A 26,296-nucleotide genomic window follows, 5' to 3' on the forward strand; every position below is an offset into this window, starting at 1 on the left:
CAGCTGAGACGAATCCAAAGTGTAGTTATTTTCCAAGATTCCACAGGTGTATAGATACTATTGATGGTGTTTACTGGCGCAGGAATCCTGTGTTTACAGTTCCAAAGCCCTTCAGAATAGAAGCCCAAAGATCCCAGGGAAGGAGAACATGCACCACATGCTTGATCGTCTCTAAACCACAGACATTTACCGTGACTGTGTCCCAGTGATTCCATGTTCTGAAGTTGAGGAAATTGTTTGCAGCTGTGGGCCACAGAGGGTTCCAGGGACCACAAAGATAGACCAAGAAGAAAAATCACTACCCCAGATGCATAACCGTGGAGACAGGAAGACCTGCCCAGAGGGTTTATGCAGGATGGTGAGATGAGGTTAGAAAAGCTGGGGTCCAGTTTCATTAACTGAAGAGGATAGAAGTGAAAGAATCAATGTGCATCTTGGCCAGCAGAGAAGGAAAGGGGACTCGAGGCTGTGAGGGGCGGTGGGGAAAGTAGCTAAGCTGGAACCAAGTGCCTGGGTGAGCCAGTAAGGATGAGAGCCAGTGGGTCACAGCACTGGGAGGGCGTGCCATCGTCCCAGGGTGCGCAGGGCCAGCCCTGTCAACAGCCCTCCGTGGGGTTCCCCTACACTGTCCCCCACTTTACTCGCTCTGTTCCCACACCTAGAATCCCGCCCCCCACGTCTCCCTATCCATCCTCTACCCATCCCTCGAGTCCCAGCTCAAGAGTCTTTGAATTCTTCCCTGATCTCTCCAGTTACACCCCTCTTCCTAGTGATTTATAGTCCCCACGCCACCCGCTAGCGTAAGGGTACGTGTACAGTAGATACTCAGTCTTAAGGTAGATACGTTTGAATTTTTAAAAATAAGTTATTGATAGCTAACATTTATTAAGCATTCACTGCGCAAACTCATTACACGAATTACCTTATTTATTAGACACCACAGTCCTATGAGGCAGTCACAGGCACTGTCATCTCTCCCCATTTACAGATGAACTGGAGCAGCTCGGAGAGGTTCATTAACACGCTCCAGGCTACACAGATGGTACCCAGCTGAGCCAGAATTGAAATGCAGGCAGTTTAACTCCAAGACCAAATACTACTAAACACTCAGTTCAATGTCTGTTTTCCTCGTCTGGCAAGATGGGAAATGAGGCAGAATGTGACTGTACAAGTGAGTGTACTGGGTGGATACTCCCTCTTCCCTGTATCATTCATTCTGAGGCTCAGCCACAGTGGCAGTGATATAATCCCTATGTCCCTAAGGCATGTGCCGCTGCCTGGAATGTAGATAAACAAACTCCATGAACTTATAACTCCAGAAACAGCACGGAGACCCAGCAGCAACCTATTTGCCCCCTGTCACATCAGCAGCCCTGTCTGTCTTCCCTCCCTCTATAGATTAAAAGTGAGCTAAAAGAAGTTCTGGTGTACTAACACAGGACCATTGTCCCACCTTAAATAATGTCTACAAAATATGGACTTTTTTTTCTTCAGGTTTCAGTGAGATATAATTAATATACAGCACTGTAGAACTTTAAAATGTACAGCATAATGACTTCCATACATCATGAAATGATTATTACAGTAAGTTTAGTAAACATCCATCATCTTATATAGAAACAACATTAAATGGGAGCTCCCTGGTGGCCTAGTGGTTAGGACTCTGGGCTTTCACCTCTGGGGCCCAGGTTCAATCCCTGGTCGGGGAACATCCCACAAGCCATGTGGCACAGCCAAAAAAAAAAAAAGAACCAATGTTGAAGAAATAAAAAAAAATATTTTTTCCTTATGATGAGAAAACTTCAGGTTTACTCTATTAACCTCTCTCCTGTGTAACAGACATCAGTGAGAATTATATTTATCCTGTTGTGCATGACATCCCTGGGACTTACTTATCTTATAACTGGAAGTTTCTACCTTTTGGCCACCTTCATCCAATTCCCTCTCCCCCCACCCCACGGCATATGTGCCTCTGAACATATAATGCGTGTATGTAATCATGTTGTCTCCACTCCCAGAGTCCTTTCCTCCGGGCTGCCACACTGTGGACCCACGCAGGGTATGTGCCATGTGAACAGACCCACAAATGAATGGGGTCTCCTAAACCAGAGGCAGAGCCCAGCCGAGCCTCAGCCACTCTAAGAATCAGGCGGATCCTTCAGCACTTGGATGCATCTGCAAGGGCTCCGTGGAGGAAGGAGGGTTTGGGGAGTCAGTTTCATTCTTAGGAGAAGCAGCTTGGTACACAGTGGAGTACGCCTTCCTTGCCTCCTTGCCTCTCTCTCGAGAATGAGGTGTCCCACCTGCCAGCCAAGGCGAATCCTGTCACTTGTGCTGGGAGCCAGGTCTCTCCCTTCCCTCGGAACTCCCGTCTGTTTTACTCTGTCCTTATGACTTCAGTCTCTCCCTCTTCCGTGGCGCTTTCCTCCTACCACATAATCATGCTCACTCGCACGGTCCAATGTGAACAGACAAAACCTTGCCTCAGTCTCATCTGGCTTTCCAGGCACCATGTCAGGGCTCTCATTTCCCCCACAAATTGCCTAACAAGTCACTCCACACACAAAGTGTTCATCTCCTTCGCTCCATTCGTAGACAGGTGCTTCCTCTGAAACTGATCTTCATCCACAAAGTCCAGCAGGCACATTTTGGTCCCTACTGGGTTGGATGCTCCTCTGTACCAGCTGACACTGACACCTCTCCTTCCCCCTTGAGTTCCTCCTTTGGCACCTGTAACCTGTCAATCTCCAGGTGCACCCACCTCTGACCACTTCCCTACTTCCTTTATTGGCTTCTGTCTCCTGCCCAGCCCTTAAATGTTGGCGTTCTCCAAGGTGGGGGAAGGGAGGATGACATACTCTGTCCTCTTATTACCGCATCACATCACTCTGCACACTCTCCCAAGATGAGCCCATCTGTGACGATGCAGATCACGCCCACTGGTTCTCTGACCATCCATGTCCTGGTGACTCCCAAGCGTTCATTTCCAGCCCATCTCTTTTCCTGACTTGATTTTTTTATGCATCCCATCTCCTTTCAAAATGTGACCGTCAGGCATGCAGAAGTAAGAAATGGGTTCATTGCTGAGACATACTCTGAACTGTCCCTCAAGTTTTGTCCTGCATGTTTTGTGACAAAAAGCATAAAAACTTTGAAATAACAACTTGTAAGGTCTCATAAGGCACTGCTAAGATCCATTCTCTTTTGAGGGTCTCTTTCTGGCAGGAGGTGGAAGTATTAATTTGTTCTTTAAGTTACACACATCTCAGAGTACATAAATCTCAAGTATTTGTCAGTATGTCTCACCAACTAAATGTGATTTTCCTGAGCGCTGATATTTAGTAGTATTCATTTTTGTACTCTCAGCTCCCAGTAAAAGCTCAGTGTATGATTGTGGGATGAATAAATGAATGATTGTGTTTCCCAATTCTTGCAACTGCTGAAAGCAAGCTGGGAAATGAGGATGGAGAGGGATAGCCAGCCCACCTGTGTGCCATCCAGCTTGGTGTATATCTACAATGCCAACAGGAAGTTGGACATAAAAAAAGTACAAAAAGGCAGAAATAAATCTATAAGTTCCAGACGCACAGATCCAGTGACCTGCTTGACGTAGCCACACAAGTAATTCACAGATTTCTCAGACTCAACACGCCCAGAACAGAAGTCTTGGTTCAGACTCTCCTGTCCCCCCAAACCTTTTCCTCCCTCCATCTTCCTCAACTCTCTAAATAGCACCACCATTCACGAACTTGCTCAAGTCAAAAAACCAGAAATCAGGGCTTCCCTGGTGGCACAGTGGTTAAGAATCCGCCTGCCAATGCAGGGGACATGGGTCCGAGCCCTGGTCCGGGAAGATCCCACATGTCACGGAGCAGCTAAGCCCATGCACCACAACTACTGAGCCTGCGCTCTAGAGCCTGCGAGCCACAACTACTGAAGCCCACGCACCTAGAGCCCGTGCTCTGCAACGAGAAGCCACCGCAATGAGAAGTCCGCGCACCGCAACGAAGAGTAGCCCCCGCTCGCCGCAACTAGAGAAAAGCCCGCGCGCAGCAGCGAAGACCCAACGCAGCCAAAAAATAAGTAAAAAAAAAAAAAAACCGGAACTCATCCTAAGAGACAAATCTTCCTTATTTGCTGGATGGTCCTCAGGCAGTTTCCCCTCCCCACGCAGCTATCATCTGAGGTCAGAACATTCCTCCTGCCAACAGGGCCATTTCCCCCGCCCTCCCCGGGAAAGCCCCCATTTCAACTTGATGGCTTGGCCTCCCAATGTCTCTTACAGAAGATGGAGGGGAGGGTGGGGAGGAGTGGGGACCCTCTCCTGCGGCATGAAGTCAGCCGCAGTGCCTCCAGCCGTGCCCGGTCAGGAGTGGGAGTCTGGGAGACCACACACCTTTTGCTGACTCCGCCTCTAAGTCTTCCCGCTTAGCCCTGCTTTAGCCTGTGCTTATTGTTTGTGATATTTGGCTCCACCGTCTGGCTAAACACATTCTGAATTCCTTCTCATCATTCCTTCATTTCACAGGTATTTCCCGAGCCCCTGCCGTATGCCAAGCACTGTTCTGGGCAATTAGATTTATCAGTGAACAAAACAGACAAAGACCCTTGCCCTTGTAGGGTAGGGAATAGAGAGAGTGAACAATTCTTTGTTACATTATATTTTAGAAAGTAATAAAGGCTGTGGAAAATTTAAAAGTAGAGTGGGATAAGAAATTGGGCAGCGTTAGAGAGTACGGGATGGAGAGGGTTGTGTGAAACTTTGATGGGTATGGTCAGGGGAGGCATCTTAGGGAACAAAGCCTTGAAGGCAGCCCTGTGGTTGGTTGTCGGGGGGAAGGAAGTACATTCTAGGCAGAGGAAACAGCCAGTGCAAAGACGCTAAGAAAGGCGAGCCTGTGTGATTATGGAACAGGTCAGAGAGGCTGAAACGGCATAAGCAAAGGCTAAGGTCAGAGAGGTAATGAGAAGGGCCTGGTCATTTAAGGCCTTAAAAGGCTACTTCTTTTTCTTATTCTTTTTTTTTTTTTTTTTTTTTCTGGCTGCATCGTGCAGCTTGCGGGATCTTAGTTCCCAGACCAGGAATTGAACCCAGGCCCATGTCAATGAGAGCGCTGAATCCTAACCACTGGACCCGCCAGAGAACTCCCTTAAAGGCCACTTTAAAGACTGGCTTTTCCTCTTATAAAATAGAGAAGCCTGCTGCCGTATTTTAAGCAGAGGGCTGACATAATCAAACTCAACTTTTTAAAGAACCCCTCTGGCTGCTGTATTGATTATACACTGGAAGAGGTGTAGGGTCAGGGTTGCGGTTGGGAGACAAAAGTGGAAGCAGACGGCCAGTTAAGAGGCCACTGCAGCCATCTGACAAGAGATGGCAATGAGTCAGGCCCGGCTGGTGACATCAAAGTGGTGAGAAGTGATCAGAGTCTGTATATATTTTCCAGATAGAACCAACAGGATCTATCCATGCGGCATGAAAGAGAAAAGTCAAGATGAGTCCAAGACTTCTGATTTGAGCAACTGGAAGGATGGATTTCTGATAAACGCCGGAAGGCTGCTGGTGGAACAGGTTTGTGGGTATCAGGAGCCCAGTTTTCCTTCATTCTCTGTCTCCCAACCACCAGCCAGACAGAGAGTCCACTTCCAAAGTGTCTCTTGAACCTTACTGGCTCTCTCTGTCAGCCCCACCCAACCCTAGGAAACTCATAGCCACCATCACAGCTCACCTGGACTCTCGAGACAGCCTCCTGCTTCCTGTCCTGGTCCGCTCATCCATTCTCAAATGCCTCGTGTTCCTTGTGAGGTTAGACAGTCTGCAGCCAGAGTGATTTTTCCACAATTCATCTTCCCTACTTCATGCCCTTTAGTGGTTTCCTGTGACATCAGACTCCATTCCCTGGGTTGCAAGTGCCTGTACCAACTGATGCCCACTTCCATCTCCACTCTCCTCTTTTGCTATACCCTCCGTGATGCAGACAATGGGCTTCTTGCAATTCCTCAAATTTCCACGATCTTTGGCACCTTCAGGCTCCTGCCCATCTTGACCTCTCTGCCTGGAACGCTCTTTCTCCCACTCTGCATGGGCGTGGCTGGCTCTTCCCCATCCTCCAGGTCTCTGCTTCTCAGAGAGGCCCCCCCTAACCCACCCTAACAGAGGCACCCCACTCCATTGTTCCCCATCACAGCATCTTTTATAGTACTTTCCACAATCAGTAAATATTTATATATAAATATATACATATATATACTTTTCTTTTTTTTTGCTGTTTTATTGGCTGCTCTCCCACCAAACTGTAAGCTCATTGAGCACAAGAAACATGTCTCTTTTGTTCATCACTATAGCCACAGGATTCGGCAAAAGAAATAGAGATGCTCCATAATGATGTGTTGGAGAAGTAAATAAATGAATTATATTAAACGCAATGCAATATAAAGCTTAAACACAATACATAAAATTACTCTCCGAATAGCATCTGTACTCCTTAAAATACAAGGCCTGGGACCCTCTGCCTCCTTCTCTCTCACCCATTGGTGCTTCCTCCACACTCACCTACTCGCCATGGCTCACGTTGGTCATCATGGGGGCTGTTTCCTCTGCCTGGAGCTCTCTTACCCCTCATTTCACAAAGCTTCCCTCAGCTTAGACATCTCTCCCTCTTGAAACGTCTTCTCTGACCCCCTCGCTGGTGTACACACAGAATATTTGCTGTTTTCATTACCTGCTTACCCTCTACTCACCCCCAGTCTGTAAGCAACTTGAATACAGGTGATGGGCCCTAAGCCTCATGTGATGTGATATTGTAATAGGGAAGAACCTTTATATTCTATTACAAGTTAATCACAATTACAAGTTAAGCACTAAATTACATAAAATGGCCCATCTCTTGGAACCCTGCCTCCCAGGTAATGAACTTTAAGCTAAAATACCTTTGTTTAGCTTGCAAGAAACATCCTAACCAGGCCCACATCTGAACGGCTGCAGGAAGAGTCTGGCAGGCACCAGGACTTTACCTCCACCCCTTCTGTATAAAAGAAGCCTGAATTCTAACTCGGGGAAGATGGTTCTTTGGGACACTTGTCCACCATCTTCTTGGTCTGCTGGTTTCCAAGTAAAGTCGCTATTACTTGCCCCAACAGCTCGTCCCTCAATTTATTGGCCTGTCATGCAGCGAGCAGTATGAGCTTGGACCTGGTAACAACAGCTCAAGCACAGGCACAGTGGCTGGCACGAAATAGATGCTCATAAAAAGTCATTAGAAAGGACTTCCCTGGTAGCGCAGTGGTTAAGAACCCGCCTGCCAATGCAGGGGACGTGGGTTCGAGCCCTGGTCCGGGAAGATCCCACATGCCACGGAGCAACTAAGCCCGTGAGCCACAACTACTGAGCCTGCGCTCTAGAGCCCGCGAGCCACAGCTACTGAGCCCACACGTCACAGCTACTGAGCCCACAACGAAGAGTAGCCCCCGCTCGACACAACTAGAGAAAGCCCACGCGCAGCAACGAAGACCCAACGCAGCCAAAAAGAAATAAATAAAAAATTTTTTAAAAGTCATTAGAAGAATGAACAAGCACATGAGTGAGTTAATGCCAACAACAGATTTCTAGGGAGAGGTTCTAGGAGTAAATAAATGGGCTACTTTAATATGTAAGACCTAACATTTGAATTTAACATAATACTTTGCACGCTGATAATTAAGGTATAAAAGTCCTTTAAGATTCCTAGTACTCTTAGGCTAAGCAGTCTTACTTAACTTTGGGTGTGGTTTATACCATCATGTTGCTTTCAAAACTCTTTAACTCAGCCCAGACCAAATGATCACAAAAATCATTTTTTCCTTTATGTAAATATACCCACAGGGAAGAGGAAACATTTATTAAGCTTAAAGAGATCAAGACACTTGCCCAAGATCATAGCAAACATCCAACTCAAGTCAGAGGGTGAGCAAGCGCTCATTTGATGAGACTAGTATTTTTCAAGCTTCTTTTTCACCCCAGCCCAGCATCAGAAATACATTTTACCTTTCAATCCAGAACGAACGCTCACACACACACGTAACACATGTTTTATGAAACGGTATTTCCCATTACTACCAATGATAAAGTAAAAGCAGAGTAGGGGAGAGAGGGAGGGATGAATAGGTAGAGCATAGGTGATTTTTAGAGTAGTGAAATGATACTATATGGTCCTGTAATGATGGATACACGTTATTATACATTTGTCAAAATCCATAGAATTTACAACACAAAGAACAAATGTATGTCAAACTGAATGTCAATATTATGACATAGTATGAGTGTGTTTCATATTTGGTAATTGCAATCATTGTTGCTTTTGTGGTCATCCATGTACAATGCTTGGTGTCAGTCTATTTATCTCTTGTAAAAATAAAATACAGTGTGTGAAAAAAAAAAAAAAAGAAAGAAACTAAATTATATGTTAAGCTGACCCTCTTTACCCAAATGCAAATTAAGCTTTATTCCCTCCCCCCATTGTTGAAGTTAATCTAGTACTTTTCTACATAAACCAAATCTGAATGAAAAAAAAAAAAAAAGAACAAATGTAAACATCAGAAACAATAGACTTCAGGTAATAATAATGAATCAATATTAGTTCATCAATAGTAACAAAGGTACCATACTATTTCAAGATGTTAATAATAGGGGAAACTGAAGTAGGAGGCGGGGAAGGGGGAGAATGGGAACTCTGTATTTTACACTCCATTTTTCTGTAAACCTAAAACTGCTTTTTCAAAAAAGTCTGTTAGGGACTTCCCTGGCAATCCTGTGGTTGAGACTCCGTGCTTCCACTGCAGGAGGCATGGGTTCAATCCCTGGTGGAGGAATTAAGATCCCACATGCTGTGCGGCATGGCCAAAATAAATAAATAAATAATAAAAAGTCATTTTAAAAAGCATAGCAGAGACAACATTGCATAGTATTTTACTGATATTTATATAGAATATAAAAACTTTAAATAACAACACAGAAACAAAAATTTAGACATGATTTTTATTTAGTGAACAAATGTGCTTACCTGTTTGTAAATTCATTCCATGTACTACCTGAGGAGAAAGCAGTGTGTACATCTGGTACACTGTTGGACCTGGTTCTTTCCCTTTTTAAATCCAACCAAAATTGAAAACCCTAAAAATTAACCCAGATAGGTTGTTGTGATTAGTAATATAGTAATACTCTCTATTTAGCACTGGAAATTTTTCTTTAATCTTAATCCACATGATAAACATAATGTCTTTTTATCATTCTTCAGTATAAGAATTAAATGCAATCATTTATTCTCTTCATTGTTCAAGTTTAATTCAATTATTGATTCACAGTTTTGAAAAGCAAATGGATCTTTTTTTTTTAAATATTTATTTATTTATTTGGTTGTGCCGGGCCTTAGTTGCAGCATTCAGGCTCCTTAGTTGTGGCATGCGAACTTTTAGTTGCGACATGCATGTGGGATCTAGTTCCCTGGCCAGGGATCGAACCTGGGCCCCCTGCATTGGGAGTGCGGAGTCTTAACCACTGCACCACCAGGGAAGTCCCTCAAATGGATCTTTTATTCAAACATTTTTCTTTCAAGCTTCATATTTTCCTCGAAAAAGTAATGATTGTGACCTTGAGAGAAAAGCAAAATGTAACAATGCGTATCTCTAACTTTATTTCATTCAAACTGACTTTATAACCTTCCATTCTATGTGTTACAATTTTGTTGGGAACATACAGCAGCTAGAATTACCTTCTTTATAAGGAAAATTTAAAGACTTTGGAATGAACATCCTTTCGATGGAATGCTGGTGCCTCTGAGATTACCTGATCCTATAAAGATGTGTGCCTTTGGCTTCGACTAGGCTATTTTAGAACTCTATAGAAATAAACTTTAACTTGTAGAAAACTCATAGCAATGCAAGTAAGTCTTGCATTTGACATGTACATAAATCCTGTTTAGCGACGGTTTAATTGAACCGCTGGAACAAGAGGATCCATTTCCCAACTGGCTTTTCCATTCCCATGTCTGGTGCTTTGGCCACATGGCTGGAAGGCTGGACTCAGCTGGTGCTGTTGACCAGAGAACCTACATGTGGTCTCTTGTGTGGCTTGGGATTCTAAGAACAAAGCAACTGTGTCTCAGGAGAAAGCAGCCAGAGACCAAGCATTCCAAGGGACCAAAACTGAAGCTGCAAGGCATCTTTTGACCTAGCCTTGGTAGAATGTGCACATCATCACCTCCACCCCATTTTATTGGTTACAAGAGAACCACTAAGGCCAGCCAGGGCTTCAAATGGAGGGGAATTTGACCCCATCTCTTGATGAATTACAGCCATCTTTTAAAACCACCACGTCTTTTGGAATCCTTGAATGTGTTTGACACGTTAAAATATATCACGATTTTCTTCCAAAATTGTACTTAAGAATGTCCCAAAATCAGTTAAATGTGCACTTTTATTATCCGAATACCATGTCCAAAAATATCTGCCAAATGAGATAGTTTTTCAGTTCAAGAAATCTACATCTTATTTCTGAGTGTATGTATTATGCTTAGCTTAGTATTTTACCTTCTGGCAACCAGGAATTCCACCGTGTACGTAAATGGATACAGCCAGCTCCAACATCTGAACAAAATATGTCTAAAGGTTTTGCTCACTGGCTTTTCATTTGATTTCAATAAATTTGTGAGGTTCAAGTAAAATTTCTTTAGGTGCCAAAGCTTCATGATGAATAAACCATGGTTGTTAGTCATTTTTTCTGGTCATATTTGTTGTCTAAGCTTATAATTCCTCTACAGTTTTCCAGTTTAAACAGCTGAATTAACAATATATTTTTGGGCTTTCCTGGTGGTGCAGTGGTTAAGAATCTGCCTGCCAATGCAGGGGACGTGGGTTCGATCCCTGGTCCAGGAAGATCCCACATGCCACAGAGCAACTAAGCCCGTGCGCCACAACTACCGAGCCTGTGCTCTAGAGCCCGCGCGCCTATTACTGAAGCCCGTGAGCCACAACTACTGAGCCTGCGAGCCACAACTACTGAAGCCCACGCGCCTAGAGCCCATGCTCCGCAATAAGAGAAGCCACCACAATGAGAAGCCCGCGCACTGCAACGAAGAGTAGCCCCCGCTCGCTGCAACTAGAGAAAGGCCGCACACAGCAACGAAGACCCAACGCAGCCATAAATAAATAAATAAATAAATTTATTTTAAATATATATATATATTTTCCAACTCAGAGATCATATCTAATCCAGTTGTGTGTGAAATTAAACACCACAAAAAATCCCCTATAAAAATCTTTTTGTAGGAACAAAATTGTGTTATTTGTAATGAGGTGGATGGACCTAGAGTCTGTCATACGGAGTGAAGTAAGTCAGAAAGAGAAAAACAAATATCATATGCTAAAGTGCATATATGGAATCTAAAAAAAACGGTACTGATGAACCTAGTGGCAAGGCAGAAATAAAGACTCAGACGTAGAGAACGGACTTGAGGACACGGGGAGGAGGAAGAGTAAGCTGGGACGAAGTGAGAGAGTAGCGCTGACATATATACACTACCAAATGTAAAATAGATAGCTAGTGGGAAGCAGCCGCATAGCACAGGGAGATCAGCTGGATACTTTGTGGCAGAGGGGTGGAATAGAGAGGGTGGGAGGGAGGTTCAAGAGGGAGGGGATATGGGGATATATGTATACGTATAGCTGATTCACTTTGTTGTACAGCAGAAACTAACACAACATTGTAAAGCAATTATACTCCAATAAAGATATTTTTAAAAAAAGAAAAAAATCCTTTTGTCACTCATATCCGATCTAATCGAAACTGTTGGAAATTTATATCAGTGCTTTTATCAAGCTGAATCACAAACTCTATATCAGACTATAATTGCATTAAAACGTTGCTTCCCTATGTTCTGCAGTAGTACAGATTTGGTGAGATATTATGAGATACTAAGAGGTTTAATTTTTTTTTTTTCTTTTTCTTTTTTTTTTTTTTTTTTTAATTTATTTATTTATTTATTTTTGGCTGTGTTGGGTCCTCGTTTCTGTGCGAGGGCTTTCTCTAGTTGCGGCAAGCGGGGGCCACTCTTCATCGCGGTGCGCGGGCCTCTCACTATCGCGGCCTCTCTTGTTGCGGAGCACAGGCTCCAGACGCGCAGGCTCAGTAATTGTGGCTCACGGGCCCAGTTGCTCTGTGGCATGTGGGATCTCCCCAGACCAGGGCTCGAACCCGTGTCCCCTGCATTAGCAGGCAGACTCCCAACCACTGCGCCACCAGGGAAGCCCAAGAGGTTTAATTTTTAATTTGTCAGCTGATTTATCATTTTACCCTCAAAAATCATAGGTACTATTCCATACATACTGGAAGAATAATTTTTAGCAGCTGTGTGACCCGTTTTCCTTTTTGCCACTTAATATGTTGTTAAATAGATTATTAGAAGTCTCTTTCATTAATAGTAGATGACAACTTAGAAATCATTGATAAATTTATGTATTTTCCCTTTGGAAATGTGAGGGACTTATTGACAGGTTACCATGTTATTTTCTCGTGTGTGTTTTTAATTTTGAAGATTTTAAGTTTTCATTTGTAAAAATTTCATCACAAATTATGTGTTGTCTCTCATTTTTGTTAAGCTTTGCATATTTTATTAAATCACACTTAAATAATCTTCATTATAAGATTTTGCATCTACTTCTTCCTTTTCAGAATGCAGCTCAAATAAAATAAAAATTTTTATTGGTCAGCATTTTTCTCAATATTGTCATGTTTACACTTCCAGATCGAGAAGTTGAACTTGAACATACCTCTACATTTTCCCATCATCTTCTTTCTACTAATAATGATAAAACAACCCAGTATAAGAGCAATGTATATTAGTTCAATTAAAATGTTATAATAGGGACTTCCGTGGTGGTGCAGGGGTTAAGAATTTGCCTGCCAATGCTGGAGACACGGGTTCGGTCCCTGGTCTGGGAAGATCCCACATGCTGTGGAGCAACTAAGCCCATGCGCCACAACTACTGAGCCTGCGCTCCAGAGTCTGCAAGCCGCAACTACTGAGCCCGTGTGCCCTAGAGCCTGTGCTTCACAACAAGAGAAGCCACCGCAATGAGAAGCCCGCGCAACACAACGAAGAGTAGCCCCTGCTCGCCGCAACTAGAGACAGCCTGCGCACAGCAATGAAGACCCAATGTAGCCAAAAAGAAAAAAGTTATAATAGCCACCAACTGGGGAAAAAATGTCAGATAACTTCCTTCCCCCAAAATACTCTGAATACTAATTAAATAATACTCAGTTGAGAGTCTTCACAATTTCCTGACCCAAATAAAACACTGTGGTTCTTCACAACTAACTGCACATTATAATATACAATTAAACTGTACAACATTAACATCCTGATAGGAAATTGATCAAGTTAGCCATCATATACCAGAAAACTGAAGGAGATGCCCAGGGCCAGCTACATAATTTGCAGGGCCCAGTGCAAAATGAAAATGTAGGACCCTGCTTGGACATAAGTCAATCTCCCGTTTCCAAGGCCCCATCACCCCAACCCACGTCAGACAGGTGAGTCCAGGTGGAATGTGGCAGCAGTCGAGAGACAGGGGCAGAAATGAGGAAACCAGGTGACCCAGTGCACCTGGGGTGGCATGGAGGGGTGGCTGAGAACCTGTCCCAGAGAGACAGGGGGGCGATGAGACATAGACACCATGGAAGGCAGGTCATGCATGAGCCGAGGCTCCAAGCCCCCAGTGCCTGCTCCATTGTCCCATCTGACTTCACTGATAAAACACAAATTCAAAGATTAAATTAATAAGAATTTCAAAACAGTGACAGCAAAGCATTAGATTCCAAGTACAGGACACTTCTGTGTGTTGGGCCCTGAACAATGGCACTGGTGGCACCCCCATGAAGCCAGCCCTGGAGAGGGCAGTGAGCAGAAGAGTGAAGGATGTTCCCAGCTAACTCACCCCATCTCACACAGCTAGCTGGTCCTCACATGGTTGCCATGACAGCTGTTTGGGGATGAAGGGTATGTGATGCACTCTCCTAATCTTTTTTTTTCTTTCACGTCTTGACCGACTTATCACATCTAAGGGCTTATCTCTCTTAGGGCCTGTCGTCACAAGGTGAGAAGTGTCAGGAAAGCAACCTGGTACAGCAGCAAGAATGGGACCAGGAGTCAGACAACGCTGGTTGTCTCCCTCTAACATTCCACACCTTGGGCACGTCCCTTCGTCTCTCTGGGCCTCTGCTTCCTTATTGCTAAATTCTTCATGTTATAATGGTGGCTTCCTTATTATTATTAATGAAAGGGTTAGACTAGGTCACCTCTAACATTCCCTCCAGCTCTGTTTCTGGGAGAAGGAAACAATGCAAATAGATGTTTGGCAAAAGGCGTTTGGCCTCTTGACTGTTTTATCTCCATTTTCAATGGACTCGTTGTAATCAGTATAATTTGACTTATCAAAGCCATATCTGAGCTGTTTGGTGTGATGTTGTCACCACATAAAAGACAAAAGTAAGGAGGTGTGAGTAAGCAAAGGAAGCCCTCATTTCCTTAGGGCCCAGAGCAGATAGGCTAATCCTATGACTCCAGATTTTAAAATAACAATAATTAGTACCTGTGACAGTTCTTTTATCTAAGGTGCTCAAAGGGCTTTGTGGTCATTAACCCATTAATTCACCTGCTTCAAGCCTTCAGGGGGTCAGGAGGAATCTCCTTAGAAGACTAGCACACCAGGAGCTCAGACCTCACAACAGTGAGGAATGCCATGACTAAAGGCCAGCCAGAACTGGGCGGGAGGAGAGACAGGGCCACCAAAATAGTCCTCTTGGAAGAATTAAATGGGAAATCTTCCTGTTGGTCTACTAACAGCAGTTTCACAGCTCACAAGGGTCTTTGAGTGAATCCTCCTGGATGTCACATTTTAGCATCTGGAAAATTCCTTTACGCTTCACGTAAACTTTAGATTAGCTTTTACAGCTTCAGACAGACCGTGATTATGCCCAAAGCAAGTAAAGGGGAGGACTCTTCTCCCTAGAATCATCTTCTCTCAGAGGAAAAAAAAAAGCTTTTTAAAGTTAAAGCGTCTTGGGACTTCCCTGGTGGCGCAGTGGTTAAGAATCCGCCTGCCAATGCAGGGACACGGGTTCGAGCCCTGGTCCGGAAAGATCCCACATGCTGTAGAGCAACTAAGCCCGTGCACCACAACTACTGAGCCTGCACTCTAGAGCCCGCACGCCACAACTGCTGAGCCCACGTGCCACAACTACTGAAGCCCGCGCGCCTAGAGCCCGTGCTCCACAACCAGAGAAGCCACCGCAATGAGAAGCCTGCGCACCACAAAGAAGAGTAGCCCCCGCTCACCTCAACTAGAGAAAGCCCACGCACAGCAACAAAGACCCAATGCAGTCATAAATAAATAAATAAATAAATAAATTTTTAAAAATAAAAAATAAAGTTAAAGAGCCTTTATATGATAGAACACCACTGCAGAATGAATTTGTCCAGGGTTTGTTAAGATTCTGATTTATTTGCAGGTGGTTTCCATTTAAAAGCATTGGTTGGAAAACCACACTGCTAAAAAGTACCCTCACATGGCCTGGAATTCTATCATTAGAATCCTTCAATTAATCAACCCATCCATCACCTAGGAGGTGCTCCCCACAGGGCCAGGTGCTATGGGGACATAAAACATAGAGCCTAACCCCCAAGCAACTACAAGTCTAATCAAGGGGATGAGACCATTACAAATAAAAGTAATTAATAGATGTATTATTTAAATTCATTTATTGCTTATAGTTATTAATAAATTGATTAATACAAATAAAATGGGCAGAAAATATTATTTCTAATTTTGGACAGCACAGACCCTACATGTTGTAGAGTTCCCGGCAGGAGTGATCAGTGAGGGCCAGAGTGATCAGGGAAGCTCACAGGGGAGATAAGATGAACTAGACCTCAGAGGTAGCGAAAGTGTATTTGGGTAGGAAGCAAGATCAATGGGAATTGAGCACAGAGGATAAGTGGGAATAAAGCAAAAGGCAGTTCAGGACAGGGACAACCTCTAAGAGAAGGCAAGCAGATGGGAGTGAGAAAACCAACCTGAATAAAACACAGGGTCAGGAGACCTGAAAGAAATATGGTTGGATGGGAGAGGGAGGGGCCAGATCACAGGGACACTTGAAACCACACTAACAAGCACTGATTGGGGTCTTCAGAAGTCCTCTGTCAAATGAAAATATCCGTATATTCAATATCCTGTAATAAACCATAACAGAAAAGAACATGAAAAAGAATATATATCAACAGCAAAGATATATATCTCTCTGAACCACTTTGCTGTACACCAGAATCTAACATAACATTGTAAATCAACTATACTTCTATTTTAAAAAATTAATTGCAGATAACTAATAGGGACCTAATGCCTAGCACAGGGAACTCTACTCAATACTCTGTAATGGCCGATACGGGAAAGGAATCTAAAAAAAGAGTGGATATATGTATATGTATAACTGATTCACTTTGCCGTACAGCACAAACACAGCGTCGTAAACCAACTATACCCCGATAAAAAATTTTTAAAAATAAAATAAAAATAATAATTCATTAAAAAAATGAAAGCAAGGAAAACCTCCAAACATATTTTAAAAATGCAAATATCCAGGAAAAGAACCAAGGAGTTAAGTAAATTTGAAGGGGGGGTTGGGGGGTGGCCTAAGGTCAGTATAGCTTGGACCCTGTGCTGCGTGCTCTATTATACGTCACCACAGAGAAAAAGAATATGTTATACCAATATCAGCTGGACCTTTTAACTGCCAGTTCTTCTATCTTGGGCCCTGGGAAAGCCACGATGGAATGAGACCCAGAAAGAGTACGTTCTGATGGGGGTGAGGAGAGCAAGGAGAGAGGGAAATTATACCAAAGGCTTTGGCAATCCCAGAAGAGCTGGTCCAGGTAGGGACCCCACTTGATGGGCAGCCAAAGCCTGAGGAAGGGGCTTCCCTGGTGGCGCAGTGGTTGAGAGTCTGCCTGCCAATGCAGGGCACACGGGTTCGAGCCCTGGTCTGGGAAGATCCCACGTGCCGCGGAGCAACTAGACCCGTGAGCCACAATTACTGAGCCTGCGCGTCTGGAGCCTGTGCTCCGCAACAAGAGAGGCCGCGATAGTGAGAGGCCCGCGCACCGCGATGAAGAGTGGCCCCCGCTTGCCGCAACTAGAGAAAGTCCTCGCACAGAAACGAAGACCCAACACAGCCATAAATAAATAAATAAACAAAATACTAAAAAAAAAAAAAAAAAAAAAGCCTGAGGAAGGACCTCCACAGGAGAGGAAAAGAAATGGGCAGAGCAGAGAAGACAAAGTTCCCCTAATCACACTGAAGCCAACCACTGGCCCTTTTAATGTGCATAACCCTTCTTTATGGCCCAGTAAACCTCTTATTCCTCTGGGATGGATGCTCTTTTGGATCTTATGATCAAGACGTGGGGAAGACTGGAGATGGCTTTTTAGGGAGTAGGTCAGAAGAAGAACGAAGTGTCCTCACGTGAGCCCAACAGAGGGCCTCTCGCAGCCTCCAGATCACATCGGAGGCTGTGGGGAGGAGGCGGTCTTTCCTAAAGCCACGCCCCTTTATAGGCCCTGCAGGAACCCGAGAGCGGGCCTCCATCCTTCCGCCCGTTTGGGGAGAGATTAAAGACACTGAGGTTGTCTCCTTCTTACTCATTGGCAGTTACAACCTCACAGCCACTACAGTCTCGGCCTCCAGCGTGCACACAGAGGAGGTAAGTGGGACTGAAGGGGCCATGCCCTCAGCTGTCAGCCTGGGTCACTCCAGCCAGCTGGCTTGGGAATAGCTGAAGGGGAGTAGAGCTAGAGGTATTCAGCTGCAAGGTACTTGTTTCCAAATGAATATGTGTGATGTTTTTCTAGGCAACCCCAGGCAAGACATAGAGTTTGGTGCAAAACTCTCCAAAAAGTTAATTGAAGGCAGAGACCTTTCTGTAAAATTCTTTGACAGACTAAAACAGTGGGTATTTAACTGTAATGCGCTGCCTTGGATTGACTTGAATTAAAAGAAGGAAGAGTCATTAAAATGACTGGGAAAGATCATCTGCCTGTCTCCTTCGAGCAGTGCCTCATGTCTTGAATGATCAAATGGTCCATTAATGTTGACAACCCTTGTTCTGGAGCCTGCTATAACTGGAGTCCTAACCATCATGCAAACGTGGTCACATGCCCGATTTTTATGAAAAAGATTCTGCCTTAGCCCTCAAAAAGTCTTGGTGGAAATTATGACGTGAAAATTCATGAGTTTTCTGGAACCCCTAAGTGAAGACGGTTCTCCTTTCCCAGCAGGATAGAGCTAGGATCGTTTTGAGGGGTTGATAGTTTTGAGCTATTTCATTCAGTAGGTCCAGGTATCTTCATGTGGGAATCAGAGATATTATAGTATCCTGCCCAAGACTACCCAACAGGGGTTCTTGAGGGTGCAGGTCAAGTTATGAAGTTATGTTTGTTCCTTTGTCTTTTACTTTTTTTTTTTTTTTTTTTGCACGGGAACAAAAGACCATTCTCGTGAGGTCCACCTACAAGTCACCATGTATGAGGACTGCAGAGAGTCCACTGGGGACTATTACTTCCTCTGTGACACCACGGGAGCGTGGGGCACTGTTCTGGAGTCCCTGGCAGCCACTGGCATAGCAGTTACAATTTTGCTGCTCCTGGCATTTCTCTTCCTCATGAGAAGGGTTCAAGACTGCAGCCAGTGGAATGTCCTCCCCACGCAGTTCCTCTTCCTCCTGGGTGTGCTGGGGCTCTTCAGCCTTGCTTTTGCCTTCATCATCCAGCTCAATCAGCAGACCGCCCCCATCCGCTACTTTCTCTTTGGGGTCCTCTTTGCTCTCTGTTTCTCGTGCCTCTTGGCTCATGCCTCCAACCTGGTGAAGCTGGTCCGGGGTCAAGTGTCCTTCTCTTGGAAGAAAATTCTGTGCATTGCTATTGGTGTCAGCCTATTGCAGACGATCATCGCCACCGAGTATGTGACTCTCATCATGACCAGAGGTACGATGTTTATGGATATGACACCCTGTCAACTCAACATGGACTTCGTGGTCCTCCTGGTTTACGTCCTCTTCCTGATGGCCCTCACGTTCTTCGTCTCCAAAGCTGCCTTCTGTGGGCCGTGTGAGAACTGGAAGCAGCACGGAAGGCTCATCTTCGTCACCGTGGTCATCTCCATCATCATCTGGGTGGTGTGGATCTCCATGCTCATGAGAGGCAACCCACAGCTCCAGCGGCAGCCCGAGTGGGACGACCCTGTCCTCTGCATCGCCCTGGTCACCAACGCGTGGGTTTTCCTGCTGCTGTACATCATACCGGAGCTGTGCTTTCTCTATAGATCGTGTCAGCAGGATTGCCCTCTGCAAGGCAATGCTTGCCCACTCCCAGTTTATGAACGCAGCTTCAGAGCGGAGAATCAGCAACTCTCAAGAGGTACTTTCCTGGGAAGCTTGGGGAGGCTCTCCCGTAAGAGAAGCAGGAGAAAAAACAGGGCAAGAGGATGAACCAAGAGAGAAAGAAAAGGGAATGGTCAGAATTTAGGTGGGTGACTACATAGCTCAAGCCTGGAGATGGGGACACTCAGAGTCAAGGTTAAACTTTTCTGAAAATTCAGTTCCTCCGAAATACAGAGATTTATGGGGAGAGGCCAAGACAGAAATGACTCACAGGCCCTAAATAGAAAGGGTGTGGCTCTGAGTATTCATGCTGGATAAAGAAAGGCACCCCCTATAAAATGAGTTAACCAGCCCCAAATTAGGCTTGGGCCATGCCATTGCATGACATACTATGCTAAGTGCAGATGTTTTGGCCATCAAGTGCAAAAGCAACCCTGGCACCAGTGACTGACATTTTTCAAATTTAAGTCTCAAAGCCAACTTGCCCAAATATCATAACAGACTGATTTGTACGACTCATCCCCTCATTAGAGTCTCAAAGCCCAATAACTACTGGATTCCTACTTTGTAAACCATTCACTCCTTGAAAACCTTCGAGGTTTACAAAAAGTGACAGGATGAGCCATGAAGTCAGAATTCTGAGCAGAGTCTCAGATGTGTAATCATTAATAGAAATAAAGAACTTGCTTATGTGACATTTTCATAATAATTTCTGGGTCGGATTTGTATCCTTATATAAGACCAAGCCACCTGACTATATACTGTTAAAGAATAAAATATATTATCCATGATAACAAGGAGGCTTGGACCCCAATAACCTGGGGGGATTAGTGGCTAATTTCAGTTATCTGGAAATATGTCAAAACTCATTAATCCCTTTCTGAAATATCTGGCCTATTATTCATAACCCAGTATCACAGTTCTACATCAAATTTTGTGTCTTAATAGGCATCTGATTTCTCACAGTGTATTTCTAATGTGCAAAGATGATGTTATTTTACATATTGTATAGCACACATTATGCTCACCAGGCTCAAAAAAATTAATAGAAGCTTTCCTTTTAAGTCATACACTTTTTTGAGCTGTAATCTATGGCTAATTACATACTCAAATTCAATCCTGTGCAGATGGAAGCATCTATTAATTCTTTTCAGTTCAGTTGACCACGAGTTGGAAATTGACACTATACATCCTTCTTTTAAGAGTTTTTCATTGCTTTTGATGATGTGAGGTTTGGGGCAGAATTGCAGAGTCGATCTTTCTTGAAACTACTTCTCATAGTTCTCACCGAAAAATAGGATAAAACTTCTTCTGTTTGCTTTGTTGCTGTTATGTTTCCAGGAAACAAAAGTCAGAGAGAGAGAGAGAAAGTTCTTAGAGTTTCATAATACCCAAAACCCACTGGGACTTGTAATGATCAATTTTCCATACGCCCAAAAGACTAGGCAGGTGTTTAAAGTGTTCTAAGAAGTGTCTTAGTGGAAAAGCAAGAGCTTTCAAAAGCACAATGTTTCCTTATAACTATCCGTATTTCTGGAGCGTGGGTAGAAAATCCATTTCTGCCAGTGAGAGTCATTGTCAACGTAGCTCAATATTTTGTGGCAGAAAAAAAAATCAATAGTGTAGAAAAGAACATATAGATTGCTCTCCAAAACTAGGCAGAATAACCAGAAACTTAAGCTTAGAGAAGGAAATCAGAATTTAGGTCACCTAGAAAAAGTACAAATATCAAAAATTAGAAGAATGATTAAAACGCAAGAAAAAGTACAGGATGACACCTAGCTAGGAAAAACATACAAAGAGATACAAAATAAATAAGAGCCAGACCAGTACAGTATAATAACAATGACTCAAAAAATCCTAAGTGTTGCTGTAGGTCATGAGCTGACGGTGGGAGCGCAGCCCACGGCTGTCTGTTTTTGTTTGCTCAAGAAACAATCGTAGTGCTGTGTAAACAGACAAGTGGTCAGCTGGAACAATCAGGCCGTTGTTCTCAGCATCTGTCAGTCTCTGACAAGAATACCCGTTCCGGTTCTGAGATCCACTGATGAGAAGTGTGGGAGAGGCTGGGTAGAAAACCACAGAGATGATGAAGGAGTTATAATGTCAGACCTACATGGAAAGGTTAGGACAGTGAAACTGAGATGGTAGTTCTTAAGCTTTATGTGCCTTTCTCATGGACATTCAGGTTCTCTCTAAATTCTGTACTGAAACACAACATTTTGTACCAGTCCATGAGGCGTGCATTTGTCACGTGACTCTTCTGATTTATAGCTATGACTCCAGTCACATAATTATTTGATTTACCACTGGGTTGTGAGACCAGAATTATTCAGTTGAAAGAAGAGTCAGACAAGAGGGGATTAGCAGGGAATTTCACACGTATGAATACCTCTCTCCAAGAAGTTGTTGTCCTGCTTTCTGTCTCCAGCTAAAGACGAAGGGTAGAAATAGACTCAAATCAAAGCACAAAGCATTTAGATTAAATACAAAACTAAGAGTTGGTACACACTGAAATAGATCAGCAAAGCGGATTAAGGACTTCATTTCCTTGGAAGTCTTTCAAAAGATTAGTCTTTATCTCTCGGAAGTGGCTTAGGGACTTAGTTCGAAGATATAAAAACATCTTGATGGAGAATGAAAATGCAATCAGGCGTATTACTACAAAACACCAAACAAATGGGTATAAATATTCTTTGCCCCATGTTATAAATGTGTTCCTTAAAAACTGTAGACTGATTGAGCTTTTAAAATCAATTGCTCTTTTAACTGAGAATTTTAAATGTGATATAATTTGCAAAGACCTTAAATATAGAATATCAGCCATGAATCTTTGTTTATGAAGGGAAAGCTCCTGTTCTAATTATTGCCTGCTTTATCTGTTTTAGATGAATTAGAATATTGTTATATCAAGTTTGCTAAAAGCAAGACCCCTGTATATTTTAAAGGAGCACATAATTGTGGGCATTTTTTCTATCCTGTGTTTAAATATCTACAGACAAATCTAGTATGATTTTTTTGAAGGTATTATTAAGACAGAAATAATGAGGCTATGAAATGTAAAAATGGGTCAATGAATATCAAATGATGTAAAACGAGAGGAAAATGTTCTTGCAAACAGAGGTCCTTCAGATTGTTTTCCTTACAGCAAGTACCAGGCATACCAACTTTTGGCAAACATAGCCTTTTTTTGGACAATTCTCAACATTTTTTGCTTCAAGGTGCCCACCTTACTAGGAGAAACCAAATTTGGATGGTCCCAGGCAGTGTTTTGTTTGTTCTTTCAGGGGGACAAGCCTGAAAACCTCTCTTTGTCACCCTCTAGAGCTACAGGTCACAAAGAGCGAACTGGCGTAAAGTACAGAAGAAGACGTGAGTCTGGGCAGGATTTGCTTTGTGTGAGGACAGACCAGGCAAGGATAATGACATTCTCTTTGTCATTATGCTTGGGTGATAAGGATAATGGGGCAGCAGAAAGGGTGCAGACCCTGTCCTCACATGCCCTGGCTTCGAGGCTCAGCTCTGCTTCTTACCAACGTTGAGACCCAACCAAGCTCCCCAACCTCTGGGAGCTCAGGCTCCTTGTAGTGAAATGATGGTCATAGTGTCCCTGGCCCCCCCAGGTATCAATGTAAGGTCTTACTTACTCAACTCGGATCCATACCAGGAGGTGGTGGCAGGATTAATAGAGAGAAACACTCGACTTTTTGGTAAATTCGTGAACAATAACTCAAGCCGGAGAATTAGGCTTCTCTAATTTATGATCTGGTCTGATGAGACTATTGGAGGAACACGGGTTACCAAGGGGCTGAGTGGGAAGGAGTCTTGTTATGCTGCAAGGAACAAAGTTAAACCAAGGATTCAGTTCATTTCTGCTGAAAGAAGAATGTTTTATTTTCACAGGATTCAATCCCTCTAAAAAACACCAGTAGGAGGAGGATGTCAGAGCATCAATTATAACTATACCACCAACACCACCGCCAATAACAATATACAAAGGGAAGCACTATGCTGCTTTCTATATTTCATGTCCTATTCCAAGGGCTTTATAGATATTGATAGATTTCATCTTCAAAGCAACCGTATGAGATAGATTGACTATTATGATCATCATGATCCCTCTTTTACTCCCATCAGGAAACAGAAGCAACAAAACGTTAAGGAACTTGGCCGCAGGTAACACAGCCAACAAGTGAGAGGGCAGAACAGTCCGTGCGCTCAGCGCTGCAGCCACTAAGCAGGAACAAAATGACACGGCTACGTCCCAGACCATCAAAGGACAACTATGTATCGAGCAAGGACCTGGCCTAAGAGACAGACACAACTCCTGTCTTCACAGAGCTTACAGGCTTGTTGAGGAGACAGATATTAAACAACCAAGTGTGATTATTCTACGACAGTATAAAATGGTCTTTAGGGATTTAAAAAATTATGTCCGGTTTTTTTCTTTTCTTTTTTTTTGGCCGCACGGCATGGGCTGCGGGATCTTAATTCCCAGATCAGGGGTCGAACCCATGCCCCCTGCAGTGGAAGTGCAGAGTGCAAACAACTGGACCGTCAGGGAATTCCCTATGTCCAGTTTTTAAAATTGAACCAAAGCTTGCAGAGTATCAAGCCTAAAGGGACTTTAGAGATGATGTAGTGAAGGCCTTTTATTTTACTGCTGAAGACAGTGAGATGCCCAAGGTCACGAAGGTACAAAGACCCTGACCCCCTGCTAGTGTTCTTTCTGTAGAAAGTGATGATGAGCCTTCAACCTCTTCAGTTACTAAACACAGATGTGCTTCTCCTGAGCACACAGATGTGATCCCTATGCAACCTTCCTCAGAAGCTTTAAAAACACTCTTTTTAAAATCACAGATTAAAACACACACACACACACACACACACACACACACACACACACAGCCTCAGCGGAGAATTCCTTTTTTAAAGGGTCAGGAGCCTCTTTGCAAGCCATTGAGTCTCATAGTCCTCGTGTGCTGTTTCCAGGTGAATCCGTGACACTAAGCCAGCCCTTCTCTCCTTTGACTTTCAGCCCAAGACGGTGATGGAGCTGAGGAGGATGTAGCATTAACTGAATATGGTAACCCCAACTCAGTAGCAGGTAAATGTGCCCATCTGCATTCTCCAGGGAAGGACAGAACAACTCACTCCTTCCTTAGGAGAGCGGTCAGTCTTCATCTCCAATGGCGGTACTGACCTGAGAGAGGAGAGGCAGGGCAGGGTCATCCCTCCAGGCATGTGGAGCTTGAGCCATCCAGACTGAATCCACACCAGGGCAGTGCAATAAAGCTAAATCATGCCTTTGCCTCTGCAGGAGCCCCTCCCGAGCCCCTCCCAATCCCCTCCGCCACTGCCATTGACAGTATATTCTGATGCAGGTGAATGTCCCTGAAAGAAAAGGCAGCTTGAAGGGTTTGTGTGAGGGTGAAGAGATGCAAGCTCACGGCTTGTTGCCTTGGGGACAACAGGGGATTATAAATATGTATGAGTGTCAGATCTGTTCTTATTATCAGTTGTCTAAATGTATCCTCTGGGCCATGCTGGCTGCCTCTCTGAGTCACTGTCTAGCTCCAGCAGCCCAGGCTGCCCCGAGAACTGGGCTGGGTCTGTCAGCATCATCTGGACGCCCAGATGGGTGTACCAATTTTAATCCTTGCCTGCGAAAACAGAGGGACACTGCTGAGTAGGACTGGAAGTAACTTGCGTTTGTGCCGTGATGGCTCGAAGACACACAAATCCGAACAGCTAAAAATACCACTTTGGGACACAATTGTTTTATTATGAGGATCAGAAGTCACTAAGATCCAAGAGGGAAAGCCATGCTCAGACTCTTTGTTCAATGAACTGTACTAGGCAACTCTAACTAGGTTAAACCCTCTGGTCTGTTATCTGAGAATTTGCCTTTTCCTGGAATGACACACAGACCAGGACACAGCTATATCATCTGCTGTAATTAATCCTCCAGAGGGCCTTTACACGATGAGAAAATCTTTACTAACCCCGCCAAGAATTTTTCGGATTACTTTCAATTTCCAGTAATCCTGCAAAAAGATTCTTGTTAATGGCTAAGAGGGAAGATGGTAAAGTAGTTGTGATATGGATAGGCTCAACATTTTTTTCTTTTTTTTTAATTATCAAAAGATTAAATGATGGTGAAATGATAATATTTCAAGCATAGTTTTGGAGAGTATTATCCCCTATGTTGCCTCAGAAAGCTGATGATGGCATTTCTTCTTTTGCAGACTGTTGATCCCACACAGGAGGATTTCATCTCTTGGGCTAAAGTAAGCCCTCAGCAAGATGCAGAATGATAAAGTCCACAGGAAACATGAGTAGCGAAAACCCAGAAGATCATCCTACTGTAGCCCTGATGGGCCACTGGGAAGCCCACCTGCCAACAAAACATCGGCTCATCCTTCCTTCCCTGACACCTAGTCCTCTCCATCCATCTGGACCCTTCATCAGGAGACTGCCCTTTCAAGCAGAATTACAATCTTGCTGGCCACCCTACCGTGACTATGTGTCTCTTTCTTCATTCTTTTTCTTTTTTTTTTTTGGCTGCATTGGGTCCTAGTTGCACACGGGATCTTTGTTCCAGCACGCGGGATCTTTGTTCCAGCGCTGGAGCTCAGTAGTTGCGGCACACAGGCTTAGTTGCCCCACGGCATGTGGGATCTTAGTTCCCCGACCGGGGATCGAACCCGCCTCCCCTGCATTGGAAGGCGGATTCTTAACCACTGGACTACCAGGGGAGTCCCTTTTTCTTCATTCATGTAACTGAAAGATTCCCTTCCCCAGTAATGCTAGGACAAATTGGCACCTCTTAC

General features: G+C 44.0%; 1 protein-coding gene across 1 annotated transcript; it reads left to right on the top strand.

The window, feature by feature from the left end:
• The first annotated feature begins 18,605 nt into the window (after positions 1-18,605).
• GPRC5D (G protein-coupled receptor class C group 5 member D) lies at positions 18,606-25,780 on the top strand. The gene is made up of 3 exons (XM_061206680.1): positions 18,606-19,500; positions 24,502-24,563; positions 25,712-25,780. Exons 1-3 carry the CDS (start codon positions 18,606-18,608, stop codon positions 25,778-25,780), a joined length of 1,026 nt encoding a protein of 341 aa, XP_061062663.1.
• The last annotated feature ends 516 nt before the right edge of the window (positions 25,781-26,296 follow it).

Source organism: Eubalaena glacialis, chromosome 11 (genome assembly GCF_028564815.1).
Source record: "Eubalaena glacialis isolate mEubGla1 chromosome 11, mEubGla1.1.hap2.+ XY, whole genome shotgun sequence".
In the NCBI taxonomy this organism is placed as follows: Eukaryota; Metazoa; Chordata; class Mammalia; order Artiodactyla; family Balaenidae; genus Eubalaena; species Eubalaena glacialis.